At 49.9% G+C, this 21750-nt stretch overlaps 1 protein-coding gene and 1 pseudogene across 1 annotated transcript; one reads left to right on the forward strand and one right to left on the reverse strand.

Annotated features, from left to right (window-relative positions):
• The first annotated feature begins 571 nt into the window (after positions 1-571).
• LOC129483260 (olfactory receptor 7E24-like) lies at positions 572-15088 on the forward strand. Its single transcript, XM_063640752.1, has 2 exons — positions 572-902; positions 14689-15088. Exons 1-2 carry the CDS (start codon positions 896-898, stop codon positions 14922-14924), a joined length of 243 nt encoding a protein of 80 aa, XP_063496822.1. The 5' UTR covers positions 572-895; the 3' UTR covers positions 14925-15088.
• Positions 7972-8105, reverse strand: LOC129483829 (uncharacterized; annotated as a pseudogene).
• Positions 15089-21750: the final 6662 nt, after the last annotated feature.

Below are 21750 nucleotides of genomic sequence, written 5' to 3' on the forward strand. Positions count from 1 at the left end.
CGCCTGAGCCTCCCAAAGTGCTGGGATTCCAGGCGTGAACCACAGCGCCCCGCCCGCTCTCAGCTGTTATACAGTGTTTATAAATGTTCTAAATCAAGGGAGTTTGTATCAATCTAGTAGAATAAAATAAAATCTTTGAGTTCTTAATTTCCTTTAATTAGGATAACCTTTTTCTTCAAGTGAAGAGAATGGTTTTGTTACGTATTTTTCTTCGGACAAGATAGGCTGCATTTCCTAGCACTTACGCATTTGTTATCTATGATGATCTGCTTCTCGGAACGTTCTTCAATCTAGTGTCTCTAAGACAGGTGTGTACAGCAAGAAGTGAATAACCCAGAAATCAATGGCGAAAGCATTGGAAGACGATTGAGTTTGTCAGAACTGCAAAATATTGCTGAGTGTGGATTGCTCTGAAATCTGAAAACATGACTTGTGAATTGCTTCTATCCAAAATGCAGACACAATGCCGGGTGTTGGTTTACTTGTTTCCCATTTTTCAACCCCCTTTTCTAGGCCAAAGGTGTCCAAAGCATGCAGACCCACAGAATCTAACAGACGTCTCTAGATTCCTCCTCCTAGAACTCTCAGGGGATCCAGAACTGCAGCCGATCCTCGCCGGGCTGTTCCTGTCCATGTGCCTGGTCACGGTCCTGGGGAACCTGCTCATCATCCTGGCCAACAGCCCTGACTCCCACCTCCACACCCCCATGTACTTCTTCCTCTCCAACCTGTCCTCGCCTGACATCGGTTTCACCTCCACCACGGTCCCAGAGATGATTGTGGACATCCAATCTCACAGCAGAATCATCTCCTAGGCAGGCTGCCTGACTCAGATGTCTCTCTTTGCCATTTTTGGAGGCATGGAAGAGAGACACGCTCCTGAGTGTGATGGCCTATGACCGGTTTGTAGCCGTCTGTCACCGTCTATATCATTCAGCCATCATGAACCCGTGTTTCTGTGGCTTCCTAGTTTTGTTGTCTTTTTTTTTTTTTTTTTTCTCCTCAGTCTTTTAGACTCCCAGCTGCACAACTTGTTTGCCTTGCTAACGACCTGCCTCAAGGATGCGGAAATTCCTAATTTCTTCTGTGACCCTTCTCAACTGCCCCATCTTGCATGTTGTGACACCTTCACCGATAACATAATCATGTATTTCCCTGCTGCCGTATTTGGTTTCCTTCCCATCTCGGGGACCCTTTCCTCTTACTATAAAATGGTTTCCTCCATTCTGAGGCTTTCATCGTCAGGTGGGAAGTATAAAGCCTTCTCCACCTGTGGGTCTCACCTGCCAGTTGTTTGCTGAGTTTATGGAAGAGGCGTTGGAGGTGGTGTGCACCCCCGGCGAAATTGGATGAAATATCGTCCTCTCCACCTTTGGATGTTAGGGACAGTATCAGGGGGGAGGTCTCCGCCCCCTGCGATATTGGGGGTCCTATCATCGGCTCCCAACCAGGATATCAGGAACAAGATGACCGTAGGGATGGACACCCACTGCGATATTCTCAATGATGTCATCCTCTACCCCCTGGCTGTTAGGAGTAACATCATAGAGGGGTGTACGCTGTCTGCGATATTGGGAGTCATATCCTCTCGCCCATGGAGATCGGGAACAGTTTTATTAATTATTAATATTAATAAATACAATAACAATTAACAGTAATCACCGATATTAATAATTACAGTAGAGACAGTAAAACTTAAGACGGATTAAAAATATTAACGATTACAATTAATAATTAATAGCAATATCACTATTAATAATAAAATAATGCTATCAGTAATTAATGTTATCGAAATCGATCATAAGTGATGTTGGTAATAACACAATGATTAATATTAAGGTTAATAACTAATATTATTTAAAATGACATTAATAGTAATAATTAATTTTAATCATGCATAATCCTCTCTTTAAAATAACCATTAGTGATTAATAACGTTATACTATTAATGAATATTACCACTGATAATTATTAATGAGACTGACGTTTAATAATTCACAATATTATTACATCCGCAGGGGGTGTACACCTACCTGTGATATTGTTCCTAATATCCAGGGATGGAGAGCATGATATTAGTTTTAATATCGCAGTAGGTGTACACTCACCCCGTGACACTGATCCTAATATCCAGCGGGTAGAGTACCACATGACTGCCAACATAGCAATGAATGTACAGCCACCCGGTAATATTGCTCCAAACATTCACGGAAGAAGCGTATGATGTTACTCCCAATATCGCAGGGAGTGTACACCCCTTCTGTGCTATTGTTCGTAGTATCCCGAGGGGGAGAGGATGATAATAATTCCAGCATCGCAGGCTGCGTTCACCCAGCCTGTGATATTGTTACTAATATGCTGAAAGGGAGACGATGATGTTACTCCCCATAATAGACAGATATTACTCCCCAAAATAGAGCAGGAGGTGTACACCCACCCTGTGATATTCCTCCTAATATTCGGAGCCCCAGAGGTTGATATTACTGCCCATATCGCACGAAGTGTACGACCCCGTGTGAGATGGTCCCTAACAATATTGCAAGGCAGAGGGGGTGATATGACTACATATATCGCAGAAAGTGTACACCCCCCAGGGATATGTTTCCCATGATCCTGGACGGAAGGGGCTGATATTACTTTAAATATCACAGAAGGTGGACACACCCCACTGATATTGTTTCGAATTGCAACCTGGGAGAGGACGACATGACACCCAATATCGCAGGGAGTAGAGAAACCCCTGTGATACTGTTCTTAATATTCGGGGAGGAAGAGCGTGATCTTACTCTCAATACAGAGGGGTGTACATCCTCCGTACACCGCGGGTGGACACCCGTCTGTACAAGAGTTCATAATTTCCAGAGGGAGAGACGATGTTACTCCCAATATGGTAAACAGGCTGTGAGACCACCGCGGGTCCTAAGAGCCAGGGGGGCAGAGGGGCTGGCTCTTACGCCCCGCCTCGCGGGGGGCGCCTCGCCCCCCTGCGATGGGGGTCCTAAGAAGAGCCAGGGGGGCAGAGGGGCTGGCTCTTACGCCCCGCCTCGCGGGGGGCGCCTCGCCCCCCTGCGATGGGGGTCCTAAGAAGAGCCAGGGGGGCAGAGGGGCTGGCTCTTACGCCCCGCCTCGCGGGGGGCGCCTCGCCCCCCTGCGATGGGGGTCCTAAGAAGAGCCAGGGGGGCAGAGGGGCTGGCTCTTACGCCCCGCCTCGCGGGGGGCGCCTCGCCCCCCTGCGATGGGGGTCCTAAGAAGAGCCAGGGGGGCAGAGGGGCTGGCTCTTACGCCCCGCCTCGCGGGGGGCGCCTCGCCCCCCTGCGATGGGGGTCCTAAGAAGAGCCAGGGGGGCAGAGGGGCTGGCTCTTACGCCCCGCCTCGCGGGGGGCGCCTCGCCCCCCTGCGATGGGGGTCCTAAGAAGAGCCAGGGGGGCAGAGGGGCTGGCTCTTACGCCCCGCCTCGCGGGGGGCGCCTCGCCCCCCTGCGATGGGGGTCCTAAGAAGAGCCAGGGGGGCAGAGGGGCTGGCTCTTACGCCCCGCCTCGCGGGGGGCGCCTCGCCCCCCTGCGATGGGGGTCCTAAGAAGAGCCAGGGGGGCAGAGGGGCTGGCTCTTACGCCCCGCCTCGCGGGGGGCGCCTCGCCCCCCTGCGATGGGGGTCCTAAGAAGAGCCAGGGGGGCAGAGGGGCTGGCTCTTACGCCCCGCCTCGCGGGGGGCGCCTCGCCCCCCTGCGATGGGGGTCCTAAGAAGAGCCAGGGGGGCAGAGGGGCTGGCTCTTACGCCCCGCCTCGCGGGGGGCGCCTCGCCCCCCTGCGATGGGGGTCCTAAGAAGAGCCAGGGGGGCAGAGGGGCTGGCTCTTACGCCCCGCCTCGCGGGGGGCGCCTCGCCCCCCTGCGATGGGGGTCCTAAGAAGAGCCAGGGGGGCAGAGGGGCTGGCTCTTACGCCCCGCCTCGCGGGGGGCGCCTCGCCCCCCTGCGATGGGGGTCCTAAGAAGAGCCAGGGGGGCAGAGGGGCTGGCTCTTACGCCCCGCCTCGCGGGGGGCGCCTCGCCCCCCTGCGATGGGGGTCCTAAGAAGAGCCAGGGGGGCAGAGGGGCTGGCTCTTACGCCCCGCCTCGCGGGGGGCGCCTCGCCCCCCTGCGATGGGGGTCCTAAGAAGAGCCAGGGGGGCAGAGGTGGGGCTGGCTCTTACGCACCCTCTCCCGCCCAGCATATTAGGAAGAATATCACAGCGTGGGTGTTCACCTCCTGCCATATTGGGGGTAATATCATCTTGTCTTTTTCTGGATAGTAGGAACAATAATATCACACGGGTTCGTACATTTTTCGGTGATATTGGGCGTAACATCAACCTCTCTGCCTTGGAATGTTCAGAACAATATCACAGAATGGATGTACACCCCCTGCGATATTGGGAGTAATACCAGCCTCTCCTCTCCGTGGGTATTTGGAATCATATCCCAGGCTGTGTGTACACCTCCTGCTGCATGGGGAGTCATAGCGTCCTGTGCCTTCCTGGCTATTACGAACAATATCACAGGGTGGGTGTACACAGCTTGCGATATTGGGAGTGATATCACCCTCTCCCCCCGCCCCCCCCCGGATACTAGGAACCATATCACCGAAGGGGTGTACCCTTCCTGAGATACTGGGAGGAATCGCGTTCTCTTCTTCCGTGAATATTCGGAGCAATATCACCTGCTGGATGTCCACCCACTGCTCTATTGGGAGTAACGTCATACTCCACCCCCTGGATATTATATTCGGATCAATATCGGCGGGTGGGTGTACACCTACTGCGATATTGAAAGAAATACCATGCTCTCTCCCTCCCTGGACATTAGGAACAATATCACAGGTGAGGCTACACCCCCTGCGGTATTTGGAGTCATATTAGTATTACTTGTTACTCATTTATGATTCACATTAATATGAATTACCAATATTAATATTAAGAAATAATTGCTGATGAAAAATTTTCAGATTATTAGTATTAATATTAATTCTGAGGAGCTAATGTTACTGTGTTCTAATGAATAAGATCAGTCGCAGTTATTAATATCAGGTGTTATTAATAGTTAATTTTAATAATTGATTGTTATCGCAGTATAACTCTTGAATATTATCATTATCGGTATTGATTTTTAAAATTATATGATCAGTTATTAATATTGATAATTATTAATATCAATTAATAATTGATATTATTAATTGTGATAAGTAATATTGTGACATTCCTCACAATATTACAGGAGGGGTGTGCACCCTCTGCGATATTGAGAGTCATTTCATCCTCTATCGCTCTGGATATGAGGAACAATATCACGCAGTTGTGTACACCCCCTGCGGTATTGGGAGTCATATCATCCTCTCTCCCTCTGGATAGAAGGGAGAGTGTCACAGGGGTGTGTACACCCCCTGCGATATTGGGAGTCATGTCATCCTGTGGCCCTGAGGAGAGAAGGCGTTTCTCTTCCTGTCTCCTGTCTCTGAAGAGGAGGAGGAAGTAAAAGTTGAAAACCAAGGGGATTGAAGTCAGTGGCAAGACCAGCCGGTGCCACTAATGAGCCGGCCTGAGGTGAAAAAGATGAACCCCCCCCCCCCCCACTCCCAGAGGAGAGGAAGTAAAAGTTGAAAACCAAGAGGATTGAAGTCAGTGGCAAGACCAGCCGGTGCCACTGATGAGCCGGCCTGAGGTGAAAAGATGAACCGCCCCTCCCCACTCTAAGCACATGTGCTCTGAATCCATCACGACCCTTTCACGTGGAACCTCTTAGAGTTGTAAGCCCTAAGAAAAGGCCCAAGAACTCTGTCTTCCTTCGGGGCGCTCGGCTCTTAAGACGCGAGTCTGCCGACGCCCCCGGCCGATTAAAAGGAAAGAAAAGGCCCAGGAACTCTGTCTTCCTTCGGGGCGCTCGGCTCTTAAGACGCGAGTCTGCCGACGCCCCCCACGGCCGATGAAAAGGAACTTCTTCCTTCTTGAATCCAGCGTCTGGGGGATCTTGTCTGTGGCTGGTCCTGCTCCACTATCTTGGTTCTCATGACCTGGACTCAAACCTGGGCCGCGGTGGTGAGAGCGCTGACTCCTAACCACCAGACCACCGGGGAACTTGGAACTTTGTGGGGAATAGATTGCCCTTGGCCAACATTTGAAGTGGGCTGGCCGTCAGAAGGAAGCCTGGACAGGTCCCTTGTTTCTCAAGTGTGGCACAAGGTAACTGGGAAAGGACACCTAGACCGCTTCCCATGCATAGACACTTGGTGGCAGCTGGTGCTAGACCCCCCCACAGTGGCTAAGAGGGCAGGGAGCAGCAATACTAGTAGCAAAGGGACAGATAGCTAACGAAGGATCCCGCTCCACCTGCCCAGGGAATTCAACTCCTCAAGTTCTGTTCGACCCAACATCAGAAGATCCATTGCAGGAGATGGCACCAGTGATCCCAGTGGTGCCCTCCCCTTACCAGGGAAAGAGCCTCCCCACTCTTGAGCCCACAGTGCTTGCGCCTCCGCAAGACAAGCGTATCCCTAGGCCACCCAGGGTAGACAAGAGAGGAGGGGAAGCCTCGGGAGAGACCCCTCCCTTGGCAGCTCATTGACGACCCAAAACGGGGATACAAATGCCCCTGACGGAGCAGCGGTATACTGGGATAGATGAGGATGGTCACGTGGTGGAGAGGCGTGTTTTTCTGTACCAGCCCTTCACCTGTGCCGACCTTCTCAACTGGAAAAACAATAGCCCGCCCTATACCGAAAAGCCACAAGCTCGAACTGATTTGCTCCAAACTATTATCCCGACCCGCAACCCCACCTGGGCTGATTGCCACCAGTTGCTCATGGTCCTCTTTCACAGAGATGAAAGGCGGAGTGTGCTCCAAGCAGCAACTAAGTGGCTAGAGGAACATGCACCAGCTGACTATCAAAACCCCCAAGAGTATGGAAGGACCCAGTTACCAGGAACCGGCCCCCAGTGGGACCCAAATGAAAGAGAGGATATGCAAAGGCTAAACCGAGACAGGGAAGCTCTCTTGGAAGCACTCAAGAGGGGAGCTCAGAAGGCCACAAACGTTAACAAGGTCTCCGAGGTCATTCGGGGAAAAGAAGAAAGTCCAGCACAATTCTTTTTTTTTTTTTTTTTTTTTTTATTTTTATTATACTTTAGGGTTTTAGGGTACATGTGCACAATGTGCAGGTTTGTTACATATGTATCCATGTGCCATGTTGATTTCCTGCACCCATTAACTCGTCATTTAGCATTAGGTGTATCTCCTAATGCTGTCCCTCCCCCCTCCCCCCACCCCACAACAGTCCCCGGAGCGTGATGTTCCCCTTCCTGTGTCCATGAGTTCTCATTGTTCAATTCCCACCTATGAGTGAGAACATGCGGTGTTTGGTTTTTTGTCCTTGCGATAGTTTACTGAGAATGATGTTTTCCAGTTTCATCCATGTCCCTAGAAAGGACACGAACTCATCATTTTTTATGGCTGCATAGTATTCCATGCTGTATATGTGCCACATTTTCTTAATCCAGTCTATCGTTGTTGGACATTTGGGTTGGTTCCAACTCTTTGCCATTGTGAATAGTGCCGCAATAAACATACGTGTGCATGTGTCTTTATAGCAGCATGATTTATAGTCCTTTGGGTATATACCCAGTAATGGGATGGCTGGGTCAAATGGTATTTCTAGTTCTAGATCCCTGAGGAATCGCCACACTGACTTCCACAATGGTTGAACTAGTTTACAGACCCACCAACGGTGTAAAAGTGTTCCTATTTCTCCACATCCTGTCCAGCACCTGTTGTTTCCTGATTTTTTTAATGATGGCCATTCTAACTGGTGTGAGATGGTATCTCACTGTGGTTTTGATTTGCATTTCTCTGATGGCCAGTGATGAGGAGCATTTCTTCATGTGTTTTTTGGCTGCATAAATGTCTTCTTTTGAGAAGTGTCTGTTCATGTCCTCTGCCCACTTTTTGATGGGGTTGTTTGTTTTTTTCTTGTAAATTTGTTTGAGTTCATTGTAGATTCTGGATATTAGCCCTTTGTCAGATGAGTAGGTTGCTAAGAACAGATACTACACTTGATCTTAGCCAAAAGGCCGAGAAGCGATAGTCCAGCACAATTCTATGAGAGATTGTGTGAGGCCTATCGTATGTATACTCCCTTTGATCCCCATAGCCCTGAAAATCAGCACATGCTTCACATGGCTTGAGTCCGTCAAAGGGCAGAAGACATGAGAAGAAAACGGCAGAAACAGGCTGGGCTTGCAGGGATGAATACATCGCAATTATTAGAAAGAGCTAACCAGGTGTTTGTAAACAGGGATGCAGTAAGCCGTAAGGAACACCGCAAAGAGAATGAACGCCAGGCCCGGTGAAACGCTGACCTGCCTGTTAGCCGCAGCAATCAGAGGGGTCCCACCAAAGAGGCAACGGAAGGGGGGCCCTGGGAAAGAAACTCAGCTTGGCTGTCAGAGTTGGCAGCGTAACCAGTGTGCTTATTGTAAAGAAATAGGACATTGGAAGTAAAATGCCCTCAGCTTAAAAGGAAACAAGGTGACTCAGAGCAGGAGGTCCCGGACAAGGAGGAAGGGACCTGCTCAATCTGGCGGAAGGGTTCTTGGACTGAGGGAGAGCGGGCTCAAGTGTCCCCAAAGAGCCTATGGTCAGAATGCCAGTCGGGGGTAGAGACGTTGATTTTCTCGTAGATACCGGTGCTGAACACTCGCTAGTAACCGCCCCGGTCGCCCCCTTCTCCAAAAAGACTATTGACATCATCGGAGCCACGGGGCTTTCGGCAAAGCAAGCCTACTGCTTGCCTGGGGCTTGCACTGTAGGAGGACATACAGTGATTCATCCGTTGTCGTCCATGCCCGACTGTCCCTTGCCCTTGTTGGGGAGGGACTTGCTTAACAAGCTGAGAGCCGCTATCTCTTTGACAGAGCACGGCTCTTTGCCGCTAAAGTTACCCGGAACGGGAGTCGTTATGACCCTTACGGTCCCCCGAGAGGAGGAATGGAGACTCTTGTTCACTGAGTCGGGCCAAGAGAGAAGACCAGCTCCGGCTAAGCGGTGGCCAAGAGTAGGGGCGGAAGACAACCCTCCAGGGTTGATATGGGGAGTAATACCATCCTCTCCCCGTTGGGATATTCGGAACAATGTCCCAGGGGGGTGTCCACCCTCTGCGATATTGGGAGTAATGTCATCCTCTGTTTCCTTGGATATTAGACACAATATCACAAAAAGGTGTACACCCCCTGCGATATTGGGAGTAATATCATACTCTCCTTCCCTGGATATTAGAAAACAATATCATCAGGGCTGAACACCCCCTGCGATAATGGGAATAATATTTTCTTTTCTTTTTCTTCTTTTCTTCTTCTTTTTCTTTCTTTCTTTTTTTCTTTTTTTTTTTTTTTTTTTTTTTTTTTGAGACAGTTTCACTCTTGTAGCCCAGGCTGGAGTGCGATGGCACGATCTCGGCTCACTGCAACCTCTGCCTCCAGTATTCAAGCGATTCTCCTGTCTCAGCCTTCCGAGTAGCTGGGATTACACGCATGCGCTACCACGCCCCATTCATTTCTTTCTTTCTTTCTTTTTTTTTTTTTTTTTTTTGTATTTTCAGTAGAGACATTGTTTCTCCATACTGGTCAGGCTGGTCTGGAACTCCCGACCTCAGGTGATCCGCCCGCTTCGGCCTCCTAAAGTGCTGGGATCACAGGCGTGAGCGACGGCGCCCAGCCACCACTTAGCATTTTCATTTTACATTTGTTGAAGTTACAGATTTCTACACACATTGATTGCTGCTTTATTATACACCTACATGTACATAAAATGGGAAATAGAAAAGAATAAAATGGGCACAGTATCCCTAAAGTTTCACATTCCGAGACATTTTAAAAATATTTGCTTTTGGCCGGGCGCGGTGGCTCACGCTTGTAATCCCAGCACTTTGGGAGGCCGAGGCGGGCGGATCACGAGGTCAGGAGATCGAGACCACGGTGAAACCCCGTCTCTACTAAAAATACAAAAAATTAGCCGGGCGTGGTGTCGGGCGCCTGTCGTCCCAGCTACTTGGAGAGGCTGAGGCAGGAGAATGGTGTGAACCCGGGAGGCGGAGCTTGCAGTGAGCCGAGATTGCCCCACTGCACTCCAGCCTTGGTGACAGAGCAAGACTCCGTCTCAAAAAAAAAAAAAAAAAAAAAAAAAAATTGCTTCTTAGAAATTTGTTTCAATGAAGAAACTGTGGTATACACACACTATGCGGTATTATTCAGCCTAAAAAGGAATAAAATCCTCTCCACTGCAGAAGAAATGGATGAGACTGCAGGATCTGTATGTTAAGTGAAGTAAGGCGGGCACAGAATGACAAATATTACATGTCCTCACTCCCTTAGAAGTGGGAACAAAAAAGAAAATCTTGGCCAGATGTGGTGGCTCAAGCCTGTAATCCCAGCACTTTGGGAGGCCGAGTCGCACGGATCACTTGAGGCCAGGAGTTGGAGACCCGCCTGGCCAACATGGTGAAACCCCGTCTCTACTAATAACAGAAACAGGTAGGCGGGCGTGGTGACGCCTGCCTGTAGTCTCAGCTACTCGTGAGGCTGGGACCCAAGAAGCGCTTGAACTCGGGAGGCGGAGGTTGCAGTGAGCCCGGATTGTGCCTGTTTACTCCAACCTGGGCGACAGAAAGAGACTCCATCACACATCTACACACAAAGGGAATCTCAGGAAGGTGGAGAGTATAAAGGGGGTTAGCAGACGCTAGGAAGAAAAGGGGTGGGATGGGAAATGAAGAGAAGTGGATAATTGGGTCCCAAAATACAGAAAGATGGAATCAGTGAGTTCTAGTGTTTGACAGTACAGTATGAAAATTTGAGTTCACAAGAATTTCTTGTCTATTTCCAGATGCTTTGGTAAGAAGCTTCCTAACTTTCTCATGATGCTGGTTTTGAAGCTCTTCTCCTTCTGCTCTTGAAATCATGCCGGTTTTTTGATTTTCGTTTTGAGATGGAGTTTCGCTCTTGTTGCCCAGGCTGGAGCGTAACGGTGCAATCTTGGCTCACCGCAACCTCTGCCTCTTGGGTTCAAGTGATTCTCCTGCCTCCACCTCCCGAGTAGTTGGGATTACAGGCATGCACCAGCACGCTCAGCTAATGTTGTATTTGTAGTAGAGACGGGGGTTTCTCCCTGTCGGTCAGGCTGGTCTTGATCTCCTGACCTCAGGTGATCCGCCCGCCTCGGCCTCCCAAAGTGCTGGGATTACAGGCGTGAGCGACTGCGCCCGGCCCGTGCTGTATCCTTATCTCTTGTCGCTTGTTGTTTGTTTGTTTTTGAGCCCAGAAATAACTTCTCACCTCTATGTTCAAATGATTTTTCACATGAGTGCTAAGAAAGCTCATTGGTGGAAAGACAGTTGCATTTGTGGGTACCTACCAAACAGAATTAGAAGCCAGGAATGGAAGAGAGATTTGTGCACCCATATTCATAGCAGCATTATTCACAACAGCCAAAATGTGGAAGCAACCCAAGGGTTCGTGGACAGATGAATGAAGAAGCACACTGCAGTTCATTCATACGATGGAAGACTATTCAGCCTTCAAAAGGCAGGCACTTCTGGCCGGTGCGGTGGCTCACGCCTGTAATCCCAGAATCTTGGAAGACCGAGGTGGGCGGATCACCTGAGGTCAGGAGTTCAAGGCCAGCCTGGCCATCTTGGTGAAACCCTGTCTCTACTGAAAATGCAAAAAATTAGCCGGGCGCGGTGGCTCAAGCCTGTAATCCCAGCACTTTGGGAGGCCGAGGCTGGAGGATCACGAGGTCATGAGATCGAGACCATCCTGGCTAACACGGTGAAACCCCGTCTCTAGTAAAAATACAAAAAATTAGCCGGGCGTGGTGGTGGGCACCTGTAGTCCCAGCTACTTGGGAGGCTGAGGCAGGAGAATGGCGTGAACCCGGGAGGCGGAGCTTGCAGTGAGCCAAGATTGTGCCACTGCACTACAGCCTGGGCGACAGAGCAAGACTCCGTCTCAAAAAAAAAAAAAAAAAAAAAAAAAGACAATGCAAAAAATTGGTGAAGTCCAATTTGAACCAGGCAGTCTAAGGCCGGACACATGGCATTTGGCCAGTCCTCTCCCTGCATCCAACCTGCCCTTTCAAAGCCTTGGCGCTCAGGCCGATGCCCCTGCTCACTGTATCCTTCCCTTTGGGGGTTCCTTGTAGACCACAGCTAGACCAGTGGGTGCCACAATCACTGTGTCAAGTAGAGAAAGGGCAGCTGAGATCAAAGGTTCCATAAAGAATGGGCACAGGATCATTCGGGACGCCTCTCTCCCTTGCCCCTGTTCCTGGCCTTCCTTACAGCTCTCGACTGCCTCAAAGGAGTCATCAGTTCGGAGTTTGGCTGCCATTCCTATTGAGGAAGCTGGAAACCGTTTCCAAAAATGCTCCTCAGATGTGCCTGCGGTTAAGACCTCTGAGCTCTGCTTACTACTTTTGGAAGCTGGGCGCGGTGGCTCACGCCTGTCATCCCAGCACTTTGGGAGGCTGAGGCAGGCGAATCACAAGGTCAGGTGTTCGAGAACAGCCTGGACAACATGGGGAAACCCCGTCTCTACTAAAAATAGAAAAAATTGAGCCGGGCGTAGTGGCGGGCGCCTGTACGAGTGCCTCAGCTACTCGGCAGGCTGAGGCAGGAGAATAGCTTGAACCTGGGATGCGGAGGTTGCAGTGAGCCGAGATCACTCCACTGCACTTCAGCCTGGGCAACAGAACGAGACTCCGTCTCAAAAAAGCAAAAACAGAAACAAAACCAAAACCACAACTTTTGGAGAGTTGGAAGACCATGCAGTAGGGTACCCGGGACTTCGAGTCTGGCCATGACTTTGGAATAGCACCCTTTCTACTTCTCTGTATGGCAGGGGGTGAGATGTCCTTCCTCTGAGACTCAGCACTCTCATCTGAGCTGATCTCTAGTTGATCCAATGGAAGCGAGCCATGATGAAACCGATCGAGGGTGCCCGCTGCGTGATCTCTCTGTGGTGGATGCAGAAAGTCAAGGCAAAGTGAAGCCTGTATACATTCGTTAATATTTTCAGCTTTAACTCCATACAATTCAACGGAAATATCCCCTGACCTCATGTTCCGGTTTCCCTGCATTCCAGACAGGACATTTTCTTTTGTCCTTACCTCAGTAAGTACTGAGTATTGTGAGAGGAACAAGTGAGTCTCTTTTGTTTCTGATTCCCCAGAGCCTATATCTGCCTTGGCACAGAAGAGATAGCAAAAGTCGAAATCTATGTTAATTCTTGAATTGACACTTCCTTGGTTCCCAAAAATTGGCTGTCATCAGTGTGACTTCGACTCACTTGATTCTTTTTGTGTTTTGTTTTTTGAGACGGAGTTTTGTTCCTGTTGCTCAGGCTGGAGTGCAGTGGTGTGATCTGGGCTCACCGTAGCCTCTGCCTCCCGGGTTCAAGCCATTCTCCTGCCTCAGCCTCCCGAGTAGCTGGGGCTACAGGCGCGCGCTGCCATACCGGGAGAAGTTTCTGTATTTTTAGTAGAGGCGGGGTTTCACCATGTTGGCCAGGATGGTCTTGATCTCCTGACCCCGTGATCCGCCCTCCTCGGCCTCCCAAAGTGCTGGGATTACAGGCGTGAGCCACCGCGTCCGGCCGAACTTTCCGATGAAAACTCTAAGTCCACCTAAGCTAAGGACAGGAGTTATAGTTTACGTGAATTTTCAAAGAAGAGCCACCGATTTGAGGGAGCAATTACTCTCTTGAAGGAGAAAAGTCAGAAAACGGAATGATGAAATCACTAGGACGTAACCGGCACGTGGAACTATTTTCTGCTTATGAACTATCAACTTTCATTTCATTTCCAGATGACGTGGTCTCAGCTCTTGTCGCCCAGGCTGGAGTGCAAGGGCTCGATCTCGGCTCACCGCAACCTCCGCCTCCCAGGTTCAAGCAATTCTCCTGCCTCAGCCTCCCGAGTAGCTGAGATTACAGGCATGCACCACTACGCCCGGCTAATTTTGTATTTTTAGTAGAGACGGGGTTTTCCCCACGTTGAGGCTGGTCTAGAACTGCTGACCTCAGGTGATCCGCCCGCCTGAGCCTCCCAAAGTGCTGGGATTCCAGGCGTGAACCACAGCGCCCCGCCCGCTCTCAGCTGTTATACAGTGTTTATAAATGTTCTAAATCAAGGGAGTTTGTATCAATCTAGTAGAATAAAATAAAATCTTTGAGTTCTTAATTTCCTTTAATTAGGATAACCTTTTTCTTCAAGTGAAGAGAATGGTTTTGTTACGTATTTTTCTTCGGACAAGATAGGCTGCATTTCCTAGCACTTACGCATTTGTTATCTATGATGATCTGCTTCTCGGAACGTTCTTCAATCTAGTGTCTCTAAGACAGGTGTGTACAGCAAGAAGTGAATAACCCAGAAATCAATGGCGAAAGCATTGGAAGACGATTGAGTTTGTCAGAACTGCAAAATATTGCTGAGTGTGGATTGCTCTGAAATCTGAAAACATGACTTGTGAATTGCTTCTATCCAAAATGCAGACACAATGCCGGGTGTTGGTTTACTTGTTTCCCATTTTTCAACCCCCTTTTCTAGGCCAAAGGTGTCCAAAGCATGCAGACCCACAGAATCTAACAGACGTCTCTAGATTCCTCCTCCTAGAACTCTCAGGGGATCCAGAACTGCAGCCGATCCTCGCCGGGCTGTTCCTGTCCATGTGCCTGGTCACGGTCCTGGGGAACCTGCTCATCATCCTGGCCAACAGCCCTGACTCCCACCTCCACACCCCCATGTACTTCTTCCTCTCCAACCTGTCCTCGCCTGACATCGGTTTCACCTCCACCACGGTCCCAGAGATGATTGTGGACATCCAATCTCACAGCAGAATCATCTCCTAGGCAGGCTGCCTGACTCAGATGTCTCTCTTTGCCATTTTTGGAGGCATGGAAGAGAGACACGCTCCTGAGTGTGATGGCCTATGACCGGTTTGTAGCCGTCTGTCACCGTCTATATCATTCAGCCATCATGAACCCGTGTTTCTGTGGCTTCCTAGTTTTGTTGTCTTTTTTTTTTTTTTTTTTCTCCTCAGTCTTTTAGACTCCCAGCTGCACAACTTGTTTGCCTTGCTAACGACCTGCCTCAAGGATGCGGAAATTCCTAATTTCTTCTGTGACCCTTCTCAACTGCCCCATCTTGCATGTTGTGACACCTTCACCGATAACATAATCATGTATTTCCCTGCTGCCGTATTTGGTTTCCTTCCCATCTCGGGGACCCTTTCCTCTTACTATAAAATGGTTTCCTCCATTCTGAGGCTTTCATCGTCAGGTGGGAAGTATAAAGCCTTCTCCACCTGTGGGTCTCACCTGCCAGTTGTTTGCTGAGTTTATGGAAGAGGCGTTGGAGGTGGTGTGCACCCCCGGCGAAATTGGATGAAATATCGTCCTCTCCACCTTTGGATGTTAGGGACAGTATCAGGGGGGAGGTCTCCGCCCCCTGCGATATTGGGGGTCCTATCATCGGCTCCCAACCAGGATATCAGGAACAAGATGACCGTAGGGATGGACACCCACTGCGATATTCTCAATGATGTCATCCTCTACCCCCTGGCTGTTAGGAGTAACATCATAGAGGGGTGTACGCTGTCTGCGATATTGGGAGTCATATCCTCTCGCCCATGGAGATCGGGAACAGTTTTATTAATTATTAATATTAATAAATACAATAACAATTAACAGTAATCACCGATATTAATAATTACAGTAGAGACAGTAAAACTTAAGACGGATTAAAAATATTAACGATTACAATTAATAATTAATAGCAATATCACTATTAATAATAAAATAATGCTATCAGTAATTAATGTTATCGAAATCGATCATAAGTGATGTTGGTAATAACACAATGATTAATATTAAGGTTAATAACTAATATTATTTAAAATGACATTAATAGTAATAATTAATTTTAATCATGCATAATCCTCTCTTTAAAATAACCATTAGTGATTAATAACGTTATACTATTAATGAATATTACCACTGATAATTATTAATGAGACTGACGTTTAATAATTCACAATATTATTACATCCGCAGGGGGTGTACACCTACCTGTGATATTGTTCCTAATATCCAGGGATGGAGAGCATGATATTAGTTTTAATATCGCAGTAGGTGTACACTCACCCCGTGACACTGATCCTAATATCCAGCGGGTAGAGTACCACATGACTGCCAACATAGCAATGAATGTACAGCCACCCGGTAATATTGCTCCAAACATTCACGGAAGAAGCGTATGATGTTACTCCCAATATCGCAGGGAGTGTACACCCCTTCTGTGCTATTGTTCGTAGTATCCCGAGGGGGAGAGGATGATAATAATTCCAGCATCGCAGGCTGCGTTCACCCAGCCTGTGATATTGTTACTAATATGCTGAAAGGGAGACGATGATGTTACTCCCCATAATAGACAGATATTACTCCCCAAAATAGAGCAGGAGGTGTACACCCACCCTGTGATATTCCTCCTAATATTCGGAGCCCCAGAGGTTGATATTACTGCCCATATCGCACGAAGTGTACGACCCCGTGTGAGATGGTCCCTAACAATATTGCAAGGCAGAAGGGGTGATATGACTACATATATCGCAGAAAGTGTACACCCCCCAGGGATATGTTTCCCATGATCCTGGACGGAAGGGGCTGATATTACTTTAAATATCACAGAAGGTGGACACACCCCACTGATATTGTTTCGAATTGCAACCTGGGAGAGGACGACATGACACCCAATATCGCAGGGAGTAGAGAAACCCCTGTGATACTGTTCTTAATATTCGGGGAGGAAGAGCGTGATCTTACTCTCAATACAGAGGGGTGTACATCCTCCGTACACCGCGGGTGGACACCCGTCTGTACAAGAGTTCATAATTTCCAGAGGGAGAGACGATGTTACTCCCAATATGGTAAACAGGCTGTGAGACCACCGCGGGTCCTAAGAGCCAGGGGGGCAGAGGGGCTGGCTCTTACGCCCCGCCTCGCGGGGGGCGCCTCGCCCCCCTGCGATGGGGGTCCTAAGAAGAGCCAGGGGGGCAGAGGGGCTGGCTCTTACGCCCCGCCTCGCGGGGGGCGCCTCGCCCCCCTGCGATGGGGGTCCTAAGAAGAGCCAGGGGGGCAGAGGGGCTGGCTCTTACGCCCCGCCTCGCGGGGGGCGCCTCGCCCCCCTGCGATGGGGGTCCTAAGAAGAGCCAGGGGGGCAGAGGGGCTGGCTCTTACGCCCCGCCTCGCGGGGGGCGCCTCGCCCCCCTGCGATGGGGGTCCTAAGAAGAGCCAGGGGGGCAGAGGGGCTGGCTCTTACGCCCCGCCTCGCGGGGGGCGCCTCGCCCCCCTGCGATGGGGGTCCTAAGAAGAGCCAGGGGGGCAGAGGGGCTGGCTCTTACGCCCCGCCTCGCGGGGGGCGCCTCGCCCCCCTGCGATGGGGGTCCTAAGAAGAGCCAGGGGGGCAGAGGGGCTGGCTCTTACGCCCCGCCTCGCGGGGGGCGCCTCGCCCCCCTGCGATGGGGGTCCTAAGAAGAGCCAGGGGGGCAGAGGGGCTGGCTCTTACGCCCCGCCTCGCGGGGGGCGCCTCGCCCCCCTGCGATGGGGGTCCTAAGAAGAGCCAGGGGGGCAGAGGGGCTGGCTCTTACGCCCCGCCTCGCGGGGGGCGCCTCGCCCCCCTGCGATGGGGGTCCTAAGAAGAGCCAGGGGGGCAGAGGGGCTGGCTCTTACGCCCCGCCTCGCGGGGGGCGCCTCGCCCCCCTGCGATGGGGGTCCTAAGAAGAGCCAGGGGGGCAGAGGGGCTGGCTCTTACGCCCCGCCTCGCGGGGGGCGCCTCGCCCCCCTGCGATGGGGGTCCTAAGAAGAGCCAGGGGGGCAGAGGTGGGGCTGGCTCTTACGCACCCTCTCCCGCCCAGCATATTAGGAAGAATATCACAGCGTGGGTGTTCACCTCCTGCCATATTGGGGGTAATATCATCTTGTCTTTTTCTGGATAGTAGGAACAATAATATCACACGGGTTCGTACATTTTTCGGTGATATTGGGCGTAACATCAACCTCTCTGCCTTGGAATGTTCAGAACAATATCACAGAATGGATGTACACCCCCTGCGATATTGGGAGTAATACCAGCCTCTCCTCTCCGTGGGTATTTGGAATCATATCCCAGGCTGTGTGTACACCTCCTGCTGCATGGGGAGTCATAGCGTCCTGTGCCTTCCTGGCTATTACGAACAATATCACAGGGTGGGTGTACACAGCTTGCGATATTGGGAGTGATATCACCCTCTCCCCCCGCCCCCCCCCGGATACTAGGAACCATATCACCGAAGGGGTGTACCCTTCCTGAGATACTGGGAGGAATCGCGTTCTCTTCTTCCGTGAATATTCGGAGCAATATCACCTGCTGGATGTCCACCCACTGCTCTATTGGGAGTAACGTCATACTCCACCCCCTGGATATTATATTCGGATCAATATCGGCGGGTGGGTGTACACCTACTGCGATATTGAAAGAAATACCATGCTCTCTCCCTCCCTGGACATTAGGAACAATATCACAGGTGAGGCTACACCCCCTGCGGTATTTGGAGTCATATTAGTATTACTTGTTACTCATTTATGATTCACATTAATATGAATTACCAATATTAATATTAAGAAATAATTGCTGATGAAAAATTTTCAGATTATTAGTATTAATATTAATTCTGAGGAGCTAATGTTACTGTGTTCTAATGAATAAGATCAGTCGCAGTTATTAATATCAGGTGTTATTAATAGTTAATTTTAATAATTGATTGTTATCGCAGTATAACTCTTGAATATTATCATTATCGGTATTGATTTTTAAAATTATATGATCAGTTATTAATATTGATAATTATTAATATCAATTAATAATTGATATTATTAATTGTGATAAGTAATATTGTGACATTCCTCACAATATTACAGGAGGGGTGTGCACCCTCTGCGATATTGAGAGTCATTTCATCCTCTATCGCTCTGGATATGAGGAACAATATCACGCAGTTGTGTACACCCCCTGCGGTATTGGGAGTCATATCATCCTCTCTCCCTCTGGATAGAAGGGAGAGTGTCACAGGGGTGTGTACACCCCCTGCGATATTGGGAGTCATGTCATCCTGTGGCCCTGAGGAGAGAAGGCGTTTCTCTTCCTGTCTCCTGTCTCTGAAGAGGAGGAGGAAGTAAAAGTTGAAAACCAAGGGGATTGAAGTCAGTGGCAAGACCAGCCGGTGCCACTAATGAGCCGGCCTGAGGTGAAAAAGATGAACCCCCCCCCCCCCCCACTCCCAGAGGAGAGGAAGTAAAAGTTGAAAACCAAGAGGATTGAAGTCAGTGGCAAGACCAGCCGGTGCCACTGATGAGCCGGCCTGAGGTGAAAAGATGAACCGCCCCTCCCCACTCTAAGCACATGTGCTCTGAATCCATCACGACCCTTTCACGTGGAACCTCTTAGAGTTGTAAGCCCTAAGAAAAGGCCCAAGAACTCTGTCTTCCTTCGGGGCGCTCGGCTCTTAAGACGCGAGTCTGCCGACGCCCCCGGCCGATTAAAAGGAAAGAAAAGGCCCAGGAACTCTGTCTTCCTTCGGGGCGCTCGGCTCTTAAGACGCGAGTCTGCCGACGCCCCCCACGGCCGATGAAAAGGAACTTCTTCCTTCTTGAATCCAGCGTCTGGGGGATCTTGTCTGTGGCTGGTCCTGCTCCACTATCTTGGTTCTCATGACCTGGACTCAAACCTGGGCCGCGGTGGTGAGAGCGCTGACTCCTAACCACCAGACCACCGGGGAACTTGGAACTTCGTGGGGAATAGATTGCCCTTGGCCAACATTTGAAGTGGGCTGGCCGTCAGAAGGAAGCCTGGACAGGTCCCTTGTTTCTCAAGTGTGGCACAAGGTAACTGGGAAAGGACACCTAGACCGCTTCCCATGCATAGACACTTGGTGGCAGCTGGTGCTAGACCCCCCCACAGTGGCTAAGAGGGCAGGGAGCAGCAATACTAGTAGCAAAGGGACAGATAGCTAACGAAGGATCCCGCTCCACCTGCCCAGGGAATTCAACTCCTCAAGTTCTGTTCGACCCAACATCAGAAGATCCATTGCAGGAGATGGCACCAGTGATCCCAGTGGTGCCCTCCCCTTACCAGGGAAAGAGCCTCCCCACTCTTGAGCCCACAGTGCTTGCGCCTCCGCAAGACAAGCGTATCCCTAGGCCACCCAGGGTAGACAAGAGAGGAGGGGAAGCCTCGGGAGAGACCCCTCCCTTGGCAGCTCATTGACGACCCAAAACGGGGATACAAATGCCCCTGACGGAGCAGCGGTATACTGGGATAGATGAGGATGGTCACGTGGTGGAGAGGCGTGTTTTTCTGTACCAGCCCTTCACCTGTGCCGACCTTCTCAACTGGAAAAACAATAGCCCGCCCTATACCGAAAAGCCACAAGCTCGAACTGATTTGCTCCAAACTATTATCCCGACCCGCAACCCCACCTGGGCTGATTGCCACCAGTTGCTCATGGTCCTCTTTCACAGAGATGAAAGGCGGAGTGTGCTCCAAGCAGCAACTAAGTGGCTAGAGGAACATGCACCAGCTGACTATCAAAACCCCCAAGAGTATGGAAGGACCCAGTTACCAGGAACCGGCCCCCAGTGGGACCCAAATGAAAGAGAGGATATGCAAAGGCTAAACCGAGACAGGGAAGCTCTCTTGGAAGCACTCAAGAGGGGAGCTCAGAAGGCCACAAACGTTAACAAGGTCTCCGAGGTCATTCGGGGAAAAGAAGAAAGTCCAGCACAATTCTTTTTTTTTTTTTTTTTTTTATTTTTATTATACTTTAGGGTTTTAGGGTACATGTGCACAATGTGCAGGTTTGTTACATATGTATCCATGTGCCATGTTGATTTCCTGCACCCATTAACTCGTCATTTAGCATTAGGTGTATCTCCTAATGCTGTCCCTCCCCCCTCCCCCCACCCCACAACAGTCCCCGGAGCGTGATGTTCCCCTTCCTGTGTCCATGAGTTCTCATTGTTCAATTCCCACCTATGAGTGAGAACATGCGGTGTTTGGTTTTTTGTCCTTGCGATAGTTTACTGAGAATGATGTTTTCCAGTTTCATCCATGTCCCTAGAAAGGACACGAACTCATCATTTTTTATGGCTGCATAGTATTCCATGCTGTATATGTGCCACATTTTCTTAATCCAGTCTATCGTTGTTGGACATTTGGGTTGGTTCCAACTCTTTGCCATTGTGAATAGTGCCGCAATAAACATACGTGTGCATGTGTCTTTATAGCAGCATGATTTATAGTCCTTTGGGTATATACCCAGTAATGGGATGGCTGGGTCAAATGGTATTTCTAGTTCTAGATCCCTGAGGAATCGCCACACTGACTTCCACAATGGTTGAACTAGTTTACAGACCCACCAACGGTGTAAAAGTGTTCCTATTTCTCCACATCCTGTCCAGCACCTGTTGTTTCCTGATTTTTTTAATGATGGCCATTCTAACTGGTGTGAGATGGTATCTCACTGTGGTTTTGATTTGCATTTCTCTGATGGCCAGTGATGAGGAGCATTTCTTCATGTGTTTTTTGGCTGCATAAATGTCTTCTTTTGAGAAGTGTCTGTTCATGTCCTCTGCCCACTTTTTG

This window comes from Symphalangus syndactylus, chromosome 5 (assembly GCF_028878055.3).
Source record: "Symphalangus syndactylus isolate Jambi chromosome 5, NHGRI_mSymSyn1-v2.1_pri, whole genome shotgun sequence".
NCBI lineage: Eukaryota > Metazoa > Chordata > Mammalia > Primates > Hylobatidae > Symphalangus > Symphalangus syndactylus.